Source organism: Nuphar pumila, chromosome 3 (genome assembly GCF_984573655.1).
Source record: "Nuphar pumila chromosome 3, dmNupPumi1.hap1.1, whole genome shotgun sequence".
In the NCBI taxonomy this organism is placed as follows: domain Eukaryota; kingdom Viridiplantae; phylum Streptophyta; class Magnoliopsida; order Nymphaeales; family Nymphaeaceae; genus Nuphar; species Nuphar pumila.
This window is the reverse complement of record NC_143251.1, coordinates 32,371,241-32,390,000: the sequence shown is the minus strand read 5'-3', so window position 1 is coordinate 32,390,000 and position 18,760 is coordinate 32,371,241. Positions and strand designations below refer to the sequence as shown.

The 18,760-nt window shown below is 37.0% G+C and overlaps 1 protein-coding gene across 1 annotated transcript in view; it reads right to left on the bottom strand.

Moving 5' to 3' along the window:
- LOC149842506 (uncharacterized) overlaps positions 1–18,147 on the bottom strand; it is an 18,781-nt gene extending 634 nt beyond the window's left edge. The window contains exons 1-5 of the mRNA XM_089999243.1: positions 17,992–18,147; positions 17,728–17,866; positions 982–1,233; positions 714–857; positions 1–642 (exon numbers count right to left, since the gene is read on the bottom strand). The exon at positions 1–642 is cut by the window's left edge and continues 48 nt beyond it. Of these exons, the coding sequence (XP_089855369.1) occupies positions 1–642; positions 714–857; positions 982–1,233; positions 17,728–17,835 (1,146 nt within the window). The 5' untranslated portion in view covers positions 17,836–17,866; positions 17,992–18,147. The remainder of the gene's footprint in view (positions 643–713; positions 858–981; positions 1,234–17,727; positions 17,867–17,991) is intronic.
- Positions 18,148–18,760: the final 613 nt, after the last annotated feature.

The window sequence follows — 18,760 nt, the reverse complement described above, 5'->3', positions numbered from 1 at the left end:
CCACATTTTGATATTATTTTCAATTCCACTAGTAGCAAGCACAGTAGCATGAGGGTGAGGTTCAACACAGTTCACAACATGCTTATCTCCAATCATAACACGTATAAGCTGACAATCTTTTTTCCTCCAGATGAAAATCCGTCCACAATCAGAACCACTAACAACATACTCACAGTTGGGACCAAAAAAGTTTACACCCTTCACAGTATCAGCATTACGATGACCCTTATAAACCTGTGGCCCTTCTGATCCCTCACACACATCCTTAGATGATGGAGATTGTGGATCGGAGCCCAATCCTGCTCCCTTGGGGAAGAGGTAGATCAGCTCATCATTATAGGAGATTAGCAGCTCGCTATGATCTGAGAAGGCCAGGCATGTTATACCAACATCATCATTCCCTATCAGATGCCTAGGACAAAAACAATCACAGGGTTGGATCTCATCAGTTGATCCCTCCCACTTGTACTTCCGGACATCATACAGTCGAGCATATACATCTGACCCACCAATTGCAAAAAGATTAGGATTTCTTGGATCTATGGCAATTGCATTCAGATGAACAATTGGCATATACGTTGACCTTCCATTAAAGCTTTTGCAGATGAAGAGCTTTGTGGCAGTGGGTGTTCTTAAATCAAACTGCGATAATGATTCTGTTAGAAGGATGAGAGTTATTACTAGCAGAGCAAAAAAAGCAGGAACCTACTCACATGTTGAACAAGTCCATCTTCACCACAGGTGTAAAAGATGTGAGGACTGCCAGGTTCAATAGCCAGCTTATGAGCACGGCCCCGATGCCTGCTGAGCTTTACAGTATCAACCTGGCCGCCTTCTCGTATCTGAGCATGCCTCACCTACTTGAAAAGAATGACGTATTTTTATGTTTCTATTGATACGAATGGAAGAGATAGCCACAAAGAGCACCATATTTGGACAGCTTTTAGTGCTAGTAATAATAACAATAGTAAAGATGAGAACCTGTCCATCTGCTGCACAGGTTACGAGACTAAGATCATCCGTAAATGGCATTATCTTAGCTTGGAAAACATTGTTAGAGTGACCAGAATGGAAAGACAATTTGACAATCTGTGCATCCCAATCCCAGAGTACAACCGATCTGTCATCTGATCCTGAAACTAGGATGTCTCCGGCTGCATTGAAGCAGACTGTGTTTACACAACCTCTGTGCTTCTCAAGTTTGGCATGAACATCAAGCCGTCGAACAAGATCCTAAACAAAGATACCAATGCCAAAAATCTGAGAGCATTTAAAAAGCCAAGATAAATAAGACAGAGTTATCAATTATCAGATTTCAATTTTTAGCCAGAACTTTTGAGAAACTTTCATGAGCCATGACTCATAAAAAGCTTGGTTCAAACTGATTTTTTTCTAAAACGTAAACAAGATTTAACATGGGAAGAGGAAGGCCATAACTAAATCTACAATTGGACATAAAAAATAACGACAAAATATCAGCAGGACATTCTTGCTTTGGCCTCATTGTAACAGAAATGATGGACCCACTTGAGTAAGGTTTTGTTGAAAGCAGAACCCACTTCCCATTTTCAACACTAGACCATGCTAGCCACTAACATGGATCCAGACCACATGAATCATGTGAGCTTTCATGGACTGAATCAAACCCATCTAGGCAAAAAGAGACAACACCAAGCTTGTACCCACAACCTGCAACTCGATAGCCAGATTAAGCAGACTTATCTTCAAGCCTTCCCTGGAAGGGACCAGTCAGTGACTAAGTAGTCAAAAGCAGGGTTACTGGAAACGCTACAGGACTCAGGGAAGCGGGCTTCCCTGAAACGTGTTTCGGAAGCACGAAACGCATCGCTTCCGAAACTAGGGAAGCAACCCTTTTAAATGGAAAGTGTGCTTCCCATTTCGCTTCCCACTCGCTTCTCACTCACTTCCCAATATCAAGCGAACAACAACAACTACGCCTTCATCCCAAAACAATTGGGATCGGCGATATGAACCAAAAAAGAAAATCATTCTGGGTCTTCCACATGAATCTTTCTCCTCCAATCATTTCTATCCAATGCCATATCCTCGGTGAGGTTCAAAGCATTCATATCCTTTCCTATCATCTCCATCCAAGTCTTTTTAGGCCTACCCCAACCTCTTTTAACTAATATATTTTCCCATTTCTCCATCCTTCTAACTGGAGCATCATTAGGCCTTCGCCGAATATGTCCAAAACACCGTAAACGATTCTCTCTCATCTTAATTTCAATGGATGCAATGCCTACCTTCTTACGTATCTCCTAGTTTTGAATCTTATCTTTTATTGTATTTCCACACATCCATCTAAGCATATGCATCTCAGCTACATTCATTTTTTGAATATGATGTCTCTTGGCAGCCCAACATTTCGTACCATATAGTAAAGCGAGCCTAATTGTTATCCTATAAAACTTTCCCTTCAACCGCAATGGCATTCTACGATCGCACAACACTCCAGTTGCACTTTTTCATTTCATCCACCCAACCTTTATCCTATGATTTACATCTCCATCAATTTCTCCATACTTTTGAACGATAGATCTCAAATATTTGAAAAAGTCATCCACCGGTATTTCTTGCTTACTAAGCTTCACTACACTCCCATCACTACTTCGTTGCTTACTAAACCGACATTCCATATATTTTGTCTTACTCTTACTCAACTTAAAACCTCTTGCTTCCAATGTCTGTCTCCATAATTCTAACTTAGCATTAACCTCAGCTCTAGACTCATCAATCAAAACAATATCTTCAGCAAACAACATACACCACGGCACATTTTCTTGAATTGATCTCGTAAGCTCATCCATCACTATAGCAAATAGGAAAGGGCTTAATGCAGATCCTTGATGTAACCCAACCGTTATAGGAAAATTGGTTGTCACTCCTCCACAAGTGCGGACATTGGTTACTACTCCTTCGTACATATCTTTAATTATACTAATGTATTGAGAGAAACACCTTTCTTCATCATTGTCCACCAGAGAACATCCCCAGGTACTCTATCGATCTTAGTATATGCTTTGGAAATTGCTTCAAAGCCTGAAGCAAGTGTTTGTTTAGTCATTGACTTTTGTAAAACTTTTTTGCTTTATAACAATAGGCTGCAATTGCAAGAAATGTGAACAGGGATCAGAAGCCTTAAAGTAATATGGTTTTGTTTATGCACGTGCTTGTGTGTGTGTGGGTGCACGCTGTTGTGTGTGAATCATCACTTGCGTGCTTATGGACTCTTCTCATTCTTCTCTTCTTTTCATTTTTTTGGGGTGATAATCTTGCTAGGGTTTAAGGGTCACCCACTCTTTCATTATGTTAAATGTTTGTACAATCTTAAGTCAAACCACCCACTTTGAGGGTTTATCTTTCCATTTTACACTGGAATTGTTATCTCCCTGGTGAAAAAGAAAAATCAATCGATGTCACAAACCATAGAGAAGACTTAAAGCAAACATTCATATTGAGAAGGTTCCTTATGATTCAAGATGTGTCCTTCCATGTTATTCTTCAAAATTGTTTGAGCAAAAAATCAACTTAGTAATCCTGTCTAAGGAAAGATCCATCACACTTTCAAGTTCCAAAGATTCTTGAATAAGTTTTTTTGTTGGGCCTTGATGCAAAAGAGAGCTACATATCTAGTTGTTTAAGTTAAATTCAAGTTGTTCTGTTTTCCATGATTTGCAAAGTTCATTGTAGGCGACTGCCGATTCTCTCTTCGCTTTTCAAGGAGAACAAGTTATTTAATAGTGCAATCTGTATCATGCAAATCTTCTACCTTATGATGTGAACGAATGTAGGACAACATTCCTTTAGCCAGTTGGATTCATGAGGGAAGGTTTTGAGATCCATTATTCAGCAAAAATGGGAGAACTTCAGCTCCACTTTAGGGATTTGGGCCTAAATCCATCTATGAGGATTTGAGAATAAAGGGATTCAGATCTAAAATTAAGACTATGTTGTGTAGCTACACTTTCTCCCGGTATAACCTTACAATCAATGCAACAACCCCTATCTCTCTTTCTAAGTAGAAAAAAATCTATCTGACTCGTATTAGCCCCACTTTTAAATGTTACTAAGTGATACTCCCTCTTCCTAAACCAAGTGTTTGCTAAGATCATATCATAGGACAAACCAAAATCTAAAATCCTTTCTCCACTTTCGTTTCTTTCTCCTATACCATAGCCTCCATGGATACTCTCAAATCCATCCGTACTAATGCCTACATGTCCATTAAGGTCACCGCCGATGAAAAGTTTTTCTCCATAAGATATCCTTTGTACTACTCCATCTAAATCTTCCCAAAATTGACGCTTAATGGAATCATCTAAACCTACTTGAGGTGCATAAACACTAATAATATTAATAATATCAATAATATCCGTACCTAATACTAATTTAATAAGTAAAATCCTATCACCCTTCCTATGGACCTCAACTACATTATCTATAAACTCACGACTAATAACAATCCCTACTCCATTCCTATTCCTATTTATTCTTGTATACCAAATCTTATATCCCCAAGGTTCTATCACTTTTGCTTTCTCACCTACCCATTTGGTCTCTTGTAGACATAAAACCCAATATCAACTGAGCCTTTAACAAAAAAAATTTGCCCAATATCGGGAAAACTCGATTCCTATTCGCATCCCACTCGAATCCTAGGTTGCTTCTCTCTTCGCTTCCGATTAGCTTCTGAGGATTCCCGGTTCACTTCTAAGTCGTCCCGCGCTTCTAGCTTCATAAAATTTTAGAAGTGTCTCACTTCCCGCTCTCGCTTCCTCGACTGACAACTCAAGTGTGCATTGGAAAGGCTTCAGTTTCACATCCAAAGATAGAGCCAGTTTCTAGCTTGATGTCATACACATTGAGCACCAATAAGGCACGCTTCTCTTTCTTAATCTTCAGACCTGAAATAGCAGCAAACACCTTCAATATCGGTCACTTCGTCCACACCACAGTGGAGAGATTCAGCAAATACTATTGTGCATCAACAAGTTGAAACTCTCAATTACTTGAAAGAAGGGGGGACAAAGACTCACCTAGTGCAGGCCCCAAGAAAGACTAAAAAACCTTCCACACTCCCATTAATGCAAGCCACAATGCAAACAGACAAGATTCCTGGTGATTTATTTTATCAAAACATTGCTCAAGCCTATATTGCACAAACAGAAAGCAAAAACTCGCAACTCACAAAGTTGAATGCCTTCTCTTAGTTGACTTATCAAGATGAAAGCTTGAATACTTCACAAGGATCAATTGATAGCTTCATTGGCCAAGTGCCAACACTTGATTTTTCCTCCCAAAAATGAATGCCTTTAGATTAGGAGAAACAAGGCCAGGTAGGACTTCCTTCTTAAACCTCTCTAGCAGGAACTTTCCACGTCCCTTTTTTTCGAGGAGCAACTTGCCACAATCTCATAAGCATAGTCACCCTTATCACTGATATTTTGAAAATATTGAGATATAACCTAATTTTTAGGTAAGCCACTAATATCGGCATCATATCATGATATTTTCAAAATATCACAAAAATTAAATATCATGATATTTACAAAATATCACAAAAAATAAATATTGTGATATTATCATGATATTTTTGCGAGAATTTTTGACCATTTATCTAGTTGATATATCACCATTCTCCCTTTTTTTTGAGAGAGAGGGTGTACCTTTACTCCTCTTCTTTCTTATTCTCTTTCGTCTCCTCCTCTTTTCTTTTTCTTGGAGTGAGTTCCAAGAGAAAAGAAAGGGGTACAAAACTCCCTTTTCTTTCACTTTCTTTTCTTTGAAGAAAAGAAAGTGGGACCCTTTCCTCTCTTCGTCTAATAAAGAAATAGGGAAAGGGTTTGTACCCTCTTTCCTTTTCTCTTCTTTTAAGAAAAAAAGGAAGAGGGAGGTCTTGATGGGAGGGAAGAAAAGTCAAAAACACCCCTTCCAACCAACTTCTCAATATGAATCCATCTTAACTAGATCCAAATTCACACAAGAAAAATTAATACAAAAGCTTTATTTCTTGTTTCTTCATTATTTCTTATATTTTTAAATTTTCAATATTCTGAGATTTTCTAGAGAAAATCCACTTATTGAAAAAAACTCAAAGAAAAACCCTCATGAGAAATTGCCTTGATCGATACAGGTGACTATGCTCATAAGCACTACCTAGTAACAAAATGGGTTTCAATCTCAAGATATTTATAGCCCCAACCCCTTAATCAAAATCAAACAAGATTTATTCACATGGTTTCCTTCCCAAAATTGTCCCTCATAGATGCATTAAATCAACTTTACAAATGTTCAAATAGCATTCAAAAAACTGTCTTGGCCCAGTGGGTTTTATCCTCTACCGTATTTCATATAGTCAACTACAACTCATTACTAAAAGGAGCAGTTAGACTTGCAACTCCAAAATAGAAGGAAATGCCAAACTTTCCAACCAGCACCACTTCATGTAACAGAAATAGAACCTTCTCTTAAAAACACAAACAGTTGCCTCTGACACAACTTCAACTTCCACCTGCCTGACATTGATGTACAAAGGAATAAAATACAAAATGGAGTTAAATTCATAGATCCACATCAAAGTTTTGATCATCAAATAGCATTGATATCAAAATGAAACCTTTGGGTACATCTAAAGATCTTGAAAAAAAGATGATAAGAGTTATAAATTGTAATGAAACCGTAATTGCACATTTATGTCAAGAGATTTTTAAGTGATTTGTTGATAAGAGATTGCCTACTCTTTGTAAAGTTTTCTCTTTATAAATATTTCTAACTCTCACCATTTGTTGGTGCAACTTAGACAAGATACACCAAACCACGTTAAACCTTTGGCATTCTCTCTTTCTATTGTGGGTTCCATTCATTTTTATGGTATCAAAGTTACATCTGATGTTTTAAGTTATTCGTGGCGTCCATCTCCAGTGCTTCCAATAACGCTGCTCAAACTCCATCCAAATATCCATACACATTTATTCTTAACATAGCCAACTTCATCACCATCGAACTTAATCATTTGAATTTTCTAATAAAAAGTCTAAATATGATCGGACTTATTGATTGTAAATTTCCTATGTCTGAACAAATTATTCAGACTCAAGAAGGTAGAAGAGTGGTCTCAAATCCAAAATTTACGGCTTGGTAAAGGCCTGATAGGCTGCTACGCAGATGGATCACTGATACTCTTTTTAAAGAAGTTCTGAGTCATATGGTTAGACTGCAAACTTTAAAAGAGGTACAGAAAGTTTCCATTATGTCCTTTGCATATGAATCTCAAGAACGAGAATTCTTGTTGATTCAAAAATTGCAACTTCATGGCAAACAATATTTGTCTGTCACTGAATATGTTATAAACTGCCAATTGCCATTGGCAAGTCAATCAAAGATCATAGCAAAGTTTTCTAGTTGTTGAATGGAATTTAGATATGGATCCCTCAGTTCGATTCCATTTTGTATTTTATCAAAAAATAAAATAGCACTAACAACAGAAAGAGAAAATGCCAAATATTTAGTGTGGCTTAATGAATCTCACCTACGTCAATCATAAATTGGCTCCGTGCTAAAAAAATCATGAATTGAAAATATTTATAGACAAAAAGTTTTACAAAGAGTAGTTCTCTTATAAAAACACCAATAGAAAATCTCTTACAATAAAGTAGTAGTTATGGTAAGCAACTCTTATTACAATTTATAACTCTTATCATCTTCTTATCAATATTTTTACATGCATCCAAAAGCTTCATTTTGGCATTATCATTGGATGATTATTAAACAAAGCTTGGATCTAGGTCTCTTAGTTCAGTTACATTGTGTATTTTATCATGCTTCCTCAAACTGGACTTAAGGTGAATTCAAAGTCCAAGTTTCGATCTCAAATTCTCAAATTCATATCTGAGTAACGCCCTTCTAAGAATATTTGTCACTTGGTTGGCCAATGAGGCATATTTTATAATAGGATTCCTAAGTGCAACTTTCTCCTTGACATGTTTTATCCTTTAGCAAAAAACTGATTTGATGAAAACCTGAAGAGTTGAAATATTATCATGGTTGAGACAGGTGAAGTTTAATTTTTCAAAGGACAAAGGTTAGCCAAGTGAATTCAACAACATCAAAGGTCATATCATGATATTCAACTTTTAAGCTTGAATGAGATATGGTAGTTTGATTCTTAGAACTCCATGAAATACAATTTGCTGTCTTAGGAACGTGCAAAATCTTAGTGGACTTTCTGGTTATCGAACATCTCCAAAACAACATAAAGATCCAATGGTGATTTTGATGGGAAACATGTCCCATAGTCTATAGTCCCATGTACATATTTTAGTATTCTATTTACCATTTGCAAGCGTGAATTCATAGGATATTGCATAAATTAACTCACGTAATTTACATTGTATGTTGTCACAAGGACACGTAGATTAGGTCATGTCATGCATGACACGTGCGGACATGCGGCACGACACAGCTATAGTTGCGACAATTGGTTGACCAAATCGTATTTGGGTAACCACACATCATGACTTCTAAGGTCATTTTGTCCTTTTTTAACAAAATATAAAGAAAAAGAAAAGAGTTTTCTTATGGAGTTTCAAATGAAACCCCACCATACTTAGACATGGTCGCCCCTTCAACGCCACTCTCATAGATGGTGAGCTTCGAACGACAACTATGGTGACTGGTGAGGCACCTTTCCTAATCCCTCTCTCTCTGACTCTCTCTCTAAGGAGTTGGATTTAAAAGATTAAATGAATCCTAGGCCCTACTTCATGATAGGGTTTTTGGGGTTTTTATTTTTATGTTATTTCTCAACTAAATAATAAAAAAGGGTAAACATTAAGCACTTTTGTTTTTGTTTTTGTTTTTTAATTTTAGGATTCTGATTTGTTTGAATCGTGTTGCTTAAACTTGCAACAGTTTTTGACATTTTATATATATATATATGGGTTAATCTAACATTAAACTAGTTGTATTTAACATTAGATGAATTCCACCTTATTAAAATGACTAAAATTCTCTTAAAAGAATGGCATTTTTGGAAAAGCATGGTTAGTCTTTTGAGCTTAGAGGGAAATGAAAAGTCAAGCAACTTTTCTAAAAAAGTAACTTTACAAATATATCTAAGTTACCTTTTTAACCTAAAAAAAGTAACCATACAATTTTTAAAAATGTTATTTTAAAGATATTTTAGTCATTTAATAAGGTTGAATACATCTAATGTTAAATACAACTAGTTTAATGTTAGATTAACCCTATATATATATATATATATATATGTGTGTGTGTGTGTGTGTGTGTGTATCCTTATGTCCTATTTTTAAAAATTTTCTCAAATCCGTGTCATGTGCACATATCCTCTCATGTCTTTGTAACATAGATTTATGATATATTAGGTCTTATAAATGTAAAGTATTGAATTCCACTAAGGCTTCTGTATGGAGTTTGATCATGAAAAGGTATGTCTCCTTGCAATGATTTCATATTAGACACTATAGGGGTGGAAACAGGTCGATGGTTCACCATTTGAGCTAAATCAAGATCATAGGTGTTATTCTTTCTGATTTAAAAATAATCTCTCATAAAACATATATGCCTCTATTCCAAGGAAGTAATGAGGAAAGCCTAAATCCTTCATAGCAAATTCATTACCGACTTGATCAACATATGACGTTAGGAATGCAGGGTCCACATGCAACATAAGCAATGCAGTGCCTTTCTCATTCTAGCAAACAAAAAATGAAGAATCAATGACACTAGAGAAAAATCCTATTGATAGTAAAAACGTCCCAAATCTTTCATACCAGGTCTTGACTTGAGGGCTTGTTTTAGCACATATAAGTCATGTTTAAGCTTGTGTATGTAATATGGTCTTTTTCTGTCACAAAATCCAGGTGGTTGCTCAATGTAAACAGTTTGGTTAAGATAATCATGTAAAAAAACATTTTTCACATCAAGCTGACTAGTGTCACAATTACGAACTAAATTAATGGTCAAACCAATATGAATTGTAGCAGGTTTGATAACAGAGAAAATGTTTCTAAAAGATACGCACCCAGAATTTGATTAAAGCCTCTAGCAACTAACCTTTTAAACATTAGAGACTTCCATCACTTCTTAGGTTGGTTGTGAACACCCACTTCCTACAACATTCATATCTGGGGCCCGAGAAACCAGTTCTTGTGTACCATTTTGATACAATGCTCCCATCTCTTCTTCCATGGCTTGAAGCCATCCAAGATGTCTCAAAGCCTCTTTAAACGTTCTAGATTTAAGAGGAACGATAACGGTTAGGAAATATTTAGGACTGGGCTTGACTATCCTTGATGAGCTGGCTGGGATGTAAATTTTGAATAACTTGCTAAGTATTCTCTTCTTGAGACATAGGCGCGTTTGAATAGCTATGACATTCTAGATTGGGATCAGCTTCAATGGAGATCCATTCTATCTCCCTGAACGTTCTCATTTGCTTGGATTGCGCTTGGTAAGTCTTCTATTGCTGAAGTCTCAAAGTTACACATCCTACCCAAGTCAAGAACAATATTGGATTGATTTGGCTCGCTATTACAATTCTCAACAATTTCATTCTCTTCATTATGTATAAGATTATTCCATTCAGAGAAACTAACAAGTTCCTCATTTTCTCGAGTAATAAAAGAATAGATTTCTTGGCTTACCATAGGGAAATACTGTCTCATCAAAAACATGTCTAGATATATAGACATGACTAGGGGTGGCAAAATCTGACCCGACCCACCAACCCGACCCGCTTCTTAGCCGGGTTAGGGTTTGGCTTAAACGGGTTCATGTCGTAAACGGGTCATGTTCGTGTTAGGGGTATGCCAACCCGTTTGACCCGTTTAATAAACGGGTTAGGCAGGCGGGTCAACCCGTTTACACGAACCCGTCAACCCGCAACCCGTTTATATATATATATATATAAAACTTATCTAACCCTAACTCCTAACTTTACACTTTAGTCACCCACCTAACTCCTTCCTACCCAACCGCAGTCGAGAGCCCGAGACCTCTCCTCTCCACCTCGTTGCCATCACCGCACAGGCGCACACCACCACCCTCTTCTCTCCTCCCTCTTGTTCCTCCTCTTGGTTTGGCACCCAAGCAAAGCAAGCCCAACGTTTCGTCTCTCCCGCTGAATGCACCTCATTTTTTGATCTTGAAGAAGGGGTTGGAATAAGTAATAGGTACTTATTCTCGTTTTCTTCTCTGTTTTCCTCACTGTGATGAGGTTTTCTTCTTTGTTTTCCTCACTATGTTGAAGTTTTATGTTGATGTTTTATGTTAATGTTGGTAGTACAATTCCATATTGAGATTTGCAGAAAAAAAGTATAATATGTATTTTTTTTTTGTGTTTCTAATTGTGTTATTCGGGTTAGACAGGTTATTCGGGTTACTCAGGTCGGTTATCGTGTTTATGTTATTGGGTCGACCCGTTTAATAAACGGGTCGCCATGTCGTGTAATCGTGTCATGTCGACCCGACCCGTTTATTAAACGGGTTAACCGTGTCGTGTCGGGTTACCCATTTAATAAATGGGTCGTGTTCGTGTTTGCCACATCCAACCCGTTTAATAAACGGGTCGTGTTCGTGTTGAGGTATTATGACCCGCCAACACGACCCACCAACACGACCCACCAACCCGACCCAATTGCCACCCCTAGACATGACAAGGGGGGGAGACACTGATAGTGTTTATGATTTTCACCATAACCAAGAAAGACTTAAGGTAATGATCAACGCTTGAACCTATTCTTATTGTAGTACCTCAAATGTGGGAAACAACCATCCAAAAGTCCTTAAACATGTATATCTAGGCTTATTTTGAAACAATATTTCAAAAAGGGATTTCATTTCAAGATTTGGACAAGGTAAAGAATGATCAACCAAACAGCCTTTTGAGAACGCCTCAACCCAGAATTGAGTAAGCTAACCATGAAACATCATAGTCAACCCCAATTCAGTAATGGTTCGACACTTCCGCTCAGCCCTACTGTGTTGTTTGAGTATTTTAGAATGATGAATTTCATTGTTTTTAAATAATTTCACAGCTCTTTGCTATTAAATTCATCTAAGTCAGTTTGAAATTTTTTTATTTTCTTTTCAAATTGAGTTTGCAACATCTTGTGAAATTCCACAAACTTTGAAAACAATTCTGATTTGTGTTTTAACGAGTAGAACCAAGCATATATTGATGCCTCGTCCACAAATATCACAGGAAATTTAAACTTTTGAAATGAAATCACTGGAGCTGGACCCCACAATTTGCAATGAATTTTCCAACTTGACAACTAGAGCAAATGGAAAAATTGTTGCATTTGAAATTATTTCAATGTTTTCATTTTTTGTCAAAAACTCCACTACATGTGCGTGTGGATGCCAGAGTCGCTGATGCCACACTTCTTTATTTGCACCATCTTGTGAGATTCAGAACTTCTTTAACCTTGAAATCTGGATGAAAAGAGAACTTCTTTAACCATGAAATCTGGATGAAAAGAGAACTTCTTTAGCCCATTCTACTCCCCATTACCACCTCTTCGCGACTGAATTTGTTCTTTATCACAAAACCATTTGACAAGAATTCCAAAATATATGGGCATTTCAGTTGATAATTGACTAACAAAAATGAGGTTTTCCTTGACTCCTAGAACCACAAGAACATAATTCAATCTAAGAGACCTATTACCACCATTGATTGTAATAAAATGTGTGTGATATCAAGCTTGTTGCCATTTCTGGCCATATTATTTTCAGATCCATGGTGTTCAAGTTTACCTGGGTTGAATGTAATGTGGGCTAATGCACCAGTATCTAGGAACCATGCTTAATCCTGTCCATCTAAATTTTCCATCACTGCTAAAGCTTGAGGAACATCATCAAACTAGAAAGCTTGATTAAATCTACACCAACAATTAATCCTACTGTGATTTGGTTTGTTGCATATCTGGCAATTGGCAAATTACCCCTTTTCCTTTGTTCTGGCTAGATTGATTTTGACTCAAGCCTTGAGTCTCAGTTTGGTCCGAATTAGAGTCACCGAATTTAGATCCATTTATATTTTGGTTCTGATTATTCCTACTAACCGATTGACTAGCTTCACTGAACTCATGGCCCATAGAATTGAATTATTGCTTTTTACATATATTTGTAGTTTTTTTATTTTCTTACCCTCAATGGTAGCAGCAACATGAAAGTTGTGCACAATCTCATGACTTCATAAAACACCACCACTTCATTGTATGAAGGGGTCGGTGGCTTCAACAGTTATCACAAAGGCTTCATACCCAGACCCAATACCGTTTAACAACAAGAAAACTTTTTCTATGATTTTTGATTGGTTTGCCAATGGCATCCAGCTAATCACGGATATTTTTGAAGTTTTTTTAACATATTCAATGATAGACAAATCCTTTTTGAGATAAAGTTGCAATTTATGAATCAATAGAAATTCTCATTTCTGAGATTCATGTGTAAAGGAGGTAAGGAGAACATTTCATCTCTTTGGTAGTTCAACCACTCGTGCAACAACCTATCAGACTTTCATCTAGACCATCCCTTTACCATTTTAAGTTTGAATCATTGGTTCATTTGTTCAGACATAGGAAATTCACCATCACTAAACTCAATCATATTCTTGGATTTCTATGAGACCTAATAATTGTGTTTTTCATAGAAGAAAAATTAAATGATTAAATTTGATGGAAACAAAATTGGCTATGTTAAGAGCATGGTTGTCAGTTGAGGAAGCGGGAAGCGAGGCACTTTCAAATTTTTAGGAAGCGGGAAGCGTGGGACCACTTAGGAGCGAATCGGGAATGGTCTTGGAAGCAACCTAGGAAGCGAGGGGGGGAAGCGAAAAAAAAATAAAAAATACAAAAAAATTGAAAAAAATGGGGGAAGCATGGGGGAAGCGTGATGGGAAGGAAGCACACTTCCCATTAAAGGGAAGCACGCTTCCCATTTAAAAATGGCGCTTCCCCGTGCGTTTCGGAAGCGCGATGTTTCGCGCTTCCGAAGCGCACTTCCCCACTTACCTAGGCGCTTCCGGTAACTCTGGTTAAGAGTAAGTGGGTACAGGTACTTAGATGGAGTTTAAGTAGCTGTTGAAAGCACTAGAGATGGACACCATGGATAAATCAGAATACTAGGAGTAGCTTTGATATCATAAAAACAAATAGCAACTGCAACAAAAAAGAGAGAATGCCAAAGATTTAATGTGGTTCAATGTATCCCACCTACATACCAGCAAATGGTAAAGAGCAAGGAGAAAATTGTATCTCATGGATGCTAAGAAACAACCTACCATAGCATGTTCAACTTTAGAAGTAGAATATTGTGTATGGCCTTTGTTGCTGCTATGCTCACTTAACTAACCTTCATCCTTCGAGATATTAGGTTGTACTTGTCTCAACAACCTATACTATTTTGAGATAATATCTCAGCTCCTTTAAGTTTCTATTAAACTAGTTTATTACTCAAGGATGAAACATGTCTAGGTAGACCATCACTTTGTCATAAAAAAAAGTTGCTCTTGGGAAGCTTGCTACAAATGTTTCATAAGCACACCAAGTAGCAGATATTCTCACAAAAGACAAAGGTGTTATAGATATGAATTTGAAAACTTGATAGCCAAAATTGGACTTTGGATTCACTCCAACAGTCCAACTCCAGCTTGAGGGAGCATGATAAAAATACAAAATTTAGTTGAACTCGGAGATCCAATTCCAAGTTTTGTTCAACAATCATCAAATTGTATTGGTGCCAAATGAAGCATCTAGATATATCTAAAAGACTGATAAGAAGATGTCAAGAGTTAGATATTGTAATGAGAGTAGCTTACCATATATGCTTTTTTAACTTAGGGGATTTCTGAGTGATTGACTGATAAGAGATCTTCTACTCTTTGTAAAATTCTCTTCATAAATATTTCTAACACTCCCTATTTGTTGGTGTGAAGTGTATTCATCGTAGACGTAGGTGAGATGCACCAAATCAAACTAAACCCTTGGCATTATCTCTTTTTATTGTGGGCGTTGCTTGTTTTTAGGAACCATGTAAACAATATCATTCCTCCATAATGACTCCTAGCTTATGCCTCTTGATAAAAAATTATAACATGATCCCCACATTTTATCACCCTCCATTTATACCAATATTTTAGCTTTTCTCTCTCTACACCAATCAATAATACAAATCCTCTCTAGAACTCACAACTTCCTGCCTCCACTCCATCATTTAACTATTCTTCAGGCTACCATTTGATACATTATGTCATTGGAAAAGTTCAAGGCATTTCCTATTCATAAGTTCTAAAATCCCAACTCGGCATATACTGTAAAATCTGCAAGCATTTAAGAAGAAGCTCCTTGGAGCTCCATATACTAGAACTGGCACTACATAGCTCCATCTGTTACAGACCCTTTTTCTGCCCTAGGTCCTACCCAGAATATCCGCCCCAGTCATGGATCCACCACAGTGGTAGCCGCCCAACCTATTTGGGATTTTGCATTAATTATCAGAGTCCACCCCAGCCTCAAGTCCTACCCAGGCTGGGACTCTAGTGGGATGCTCCCGTGGAATCGCATCCAAGGAGGGACTGTGGATGTACGGTTTATCTTAATTTTTTTTTCTTCTATAAATAGGCATGTATAGCTCTTCTATTCTTTAATGAGATTTATTGAGTGCTCCTCTAAATTCTGTTTCCGTTCTTGTGTGCGAGTGCTCCTTGAGGGAAAGACTCTGCTCCCTCACCCATCCATCCACCCCCGCTCATTGTTGGCCATTCGGGAACGTGTTTCTCCCTTTCAGCTGCACCCTCACTTCCGCCTCGATTTTTGTGCCCACCAGGCCTGAACCGACAGAACTGATCCTCTGGGAGTCGTGTTCTATCACCATCCAACATGGATCTTTAAATATTTAAAGATTAATGTAGTCACTAGAGAATCGTCAATCAATCTACACTAGCAAGATATTCTCACAAGAGTATTCACATAATTCCTACAAGAATTTAAGGACTACTTTGCTTGCACTTTTACAAACACACAAAGCTCAAGCTAAATTCACACTTTACTAAATGTTAAGGCTATAAAGCATTTGTTGTAATAAAGTGACATGACACTTCTCTCAGGCTAATTCAGGAGGGCAAGGTTAAATAAGAAAGGCAAGCATAAAATATAAGTATTGAATCACATACAGTGGGGAAAACAAACAATAAATTCATCTCTATATGAACTTTTGTGGCCTCAATCAAACTACAGAAAGCAATGTTGTAGAATACATATTGCAATATGAAATGCGTAAAAATAATATCTTATTGTAACGTATCATAAAAATTCATATTTTTCTACTTAAAATTCAAAAATTAAAAATAAAAATCAATTACAGTTCCAAAAATGAGGCTATTAACTATAAAATAAAGCCACAATATCACATGACAAACAATAATCAACCACATAAAAAATAAAGCACAAAAAATTAATATAATAAGTTATTAATGAATTCATGATTAATAAGAAAAATGTAAATTATCCAAAAATGCCAGTACTCTAAGTATCAAGTCAAATAAAGCAAACTCATAAATCATGACATATGAACACAACTTTTTTCCTTTTTTTTTGCTTTTCAACTCCTTAATTATTTTGTGGAATTGTCATTTCACAATCTCATGTAGGTCTCGAATTGTAAGGAGCAACATTTTGGTGTATCTTGACTAAATGATGTTTTAGTCAATACACTCTTGTGGCAACTTGTAAAAAATTGCATTCAATTTTCAATCAATCCCCTTGCTTGGTTTGGGTTCCCCATTGTAGCCATAGCTACACCGTCTTGTAGATATAAGGAAAAGAGGACCTTTTTCACCTCAAAGTCTCAAAGAATGAATGAAAATGGTATAAATCACTTTCCCTCACCTTCATGACCAGAAATCCACTCCCTATTGGCACCAAATCAGACCCTAAAGTGAAGAACTTAGAGTAATAATTCTTCCTTTACATCACCTCAAATACAATGTTTGATCAGATTGACCTCTGAAGCTCCAATCTCATTCAGTATGCTTGTCAAAGCCCTTGCTAAAAAAGCAAAGCAGATTAAATTTCATAACAGCCTCAATTAGTGCTCCTTGGTTATTCAATGAGGGGACCAACTCTCTTGCAAGTAGCATTGGGGATTATCAAGAAGTTGACTAGTAATGTTGTTGTAGTCAAAGCCGAAGCTCGCAGAAAGCATCAACAAGAATATCTTTCTCAATATTTTGTTAAGGACCCACATGAAAAAAGGCACAATGTTTCATCAAGGCAAACGAACTGATTTCTTACCAATAACAGAAGAAACCCAAATGAGCACAGCCAAGGCAAGCTAATAATTTTAATCTCTAATCCAACATCGGAGAAAATCAATCAACAGAATTACAGCCGCTTCGCTAGCATCGAATCCCCATGAAAATTTAAACAAGCCGACACGGAACCGCGATGGCTACGACCTTTTATCCCAAAAGATTGCAAGGGAGACACTCCAAAGTCGAATACAATCATAGCCATGAAAAGGGACGACGCCTATTATTGACAAAACCCAAGATGGGCATGGTGGTGGTGATCAAAAGCATGATGGTATCAACAATGAAGTTAGCAGAAAGGAAGGAAACGAAAAAACAGAAGGGGACAACCATAAAAAGGGGAGAGAAGAAAACAACATATATACCTCTGAGCCAGCAATCTGATGCGCAAAGGCTCTAGGATAAACTTCACCCATCTGACGCTGCCATATCCCATCAATATCCCTCTTGGCTTTCTTCGAAATCGGCCTCATCGATTCCTTCTATCCCCTTTTCCTTCTTCCCCTGAAAACAAAACACAAGAACGAATAGGAAATCGAATTAGTTTGCACTTTCCCCCATAAACAAAAAGAAGGAACCATCTTCTCCTCTTTTTCTAAGAGAAAAGGGAAGAACCCACAATCCCAAACCTCAAAAACACTCCAGATTCATATGATTTGTGAGAGAAAACAGAGAGGCCCAATCGTAGAAGAACACTCTAATGCATCGGGACGATGCTCAAGGCAGGAAGACAGCGCCGTAGCCCATATTCTAGCGATTGCTGAATACGAACGTGAACACTAAAAGCCTACCAATTTATTATTCTTTTATCAATTCTCGCCGTAGAAAGTAACCATTTCATAGGGGTAGAGAGGGGGGGCATACAAGGTCCTTTTAGAAGTATTTGTAGTGTTTTTATTTGATGAATTATTTAATTTTTATCTTCTTTAGAAGTTTTATATTCTATTTAAAAAGTTTACCAAAAATTAGTAAATTTATCATAATTACATTTCTCCTGTGAATGGAGGAGAGGATGAGACTTGGTTTTTAAGAGACATTTTATGGGATGACTTTTTTTTATTATTTATTTATGTTCCTCCATCCTAAAACCTATCCCATTATAATAGACTGTGGATATGGTTTTACCAAATCTAATAAATATCTGAATTTGACAGATATTTGAATCCGTTCACTTGTAAAAAAGCGGATTTAGTATTACCTTTTACACTATCCGAATTTGAATCCAAATTAAAATCGGTTTAGCCAACATTGATTAGTTGGCACATTCCATCCGAATCTGAACTGTTTGCAACCCTAAAGACGATATAATTTATTGTAAATCTTCTAGTTTTGTAAATGTGGCTTGGTAAAGAACTGTAACCTTGAGTAATGTCCCTTATGCGAGTTGTATCAATTTGG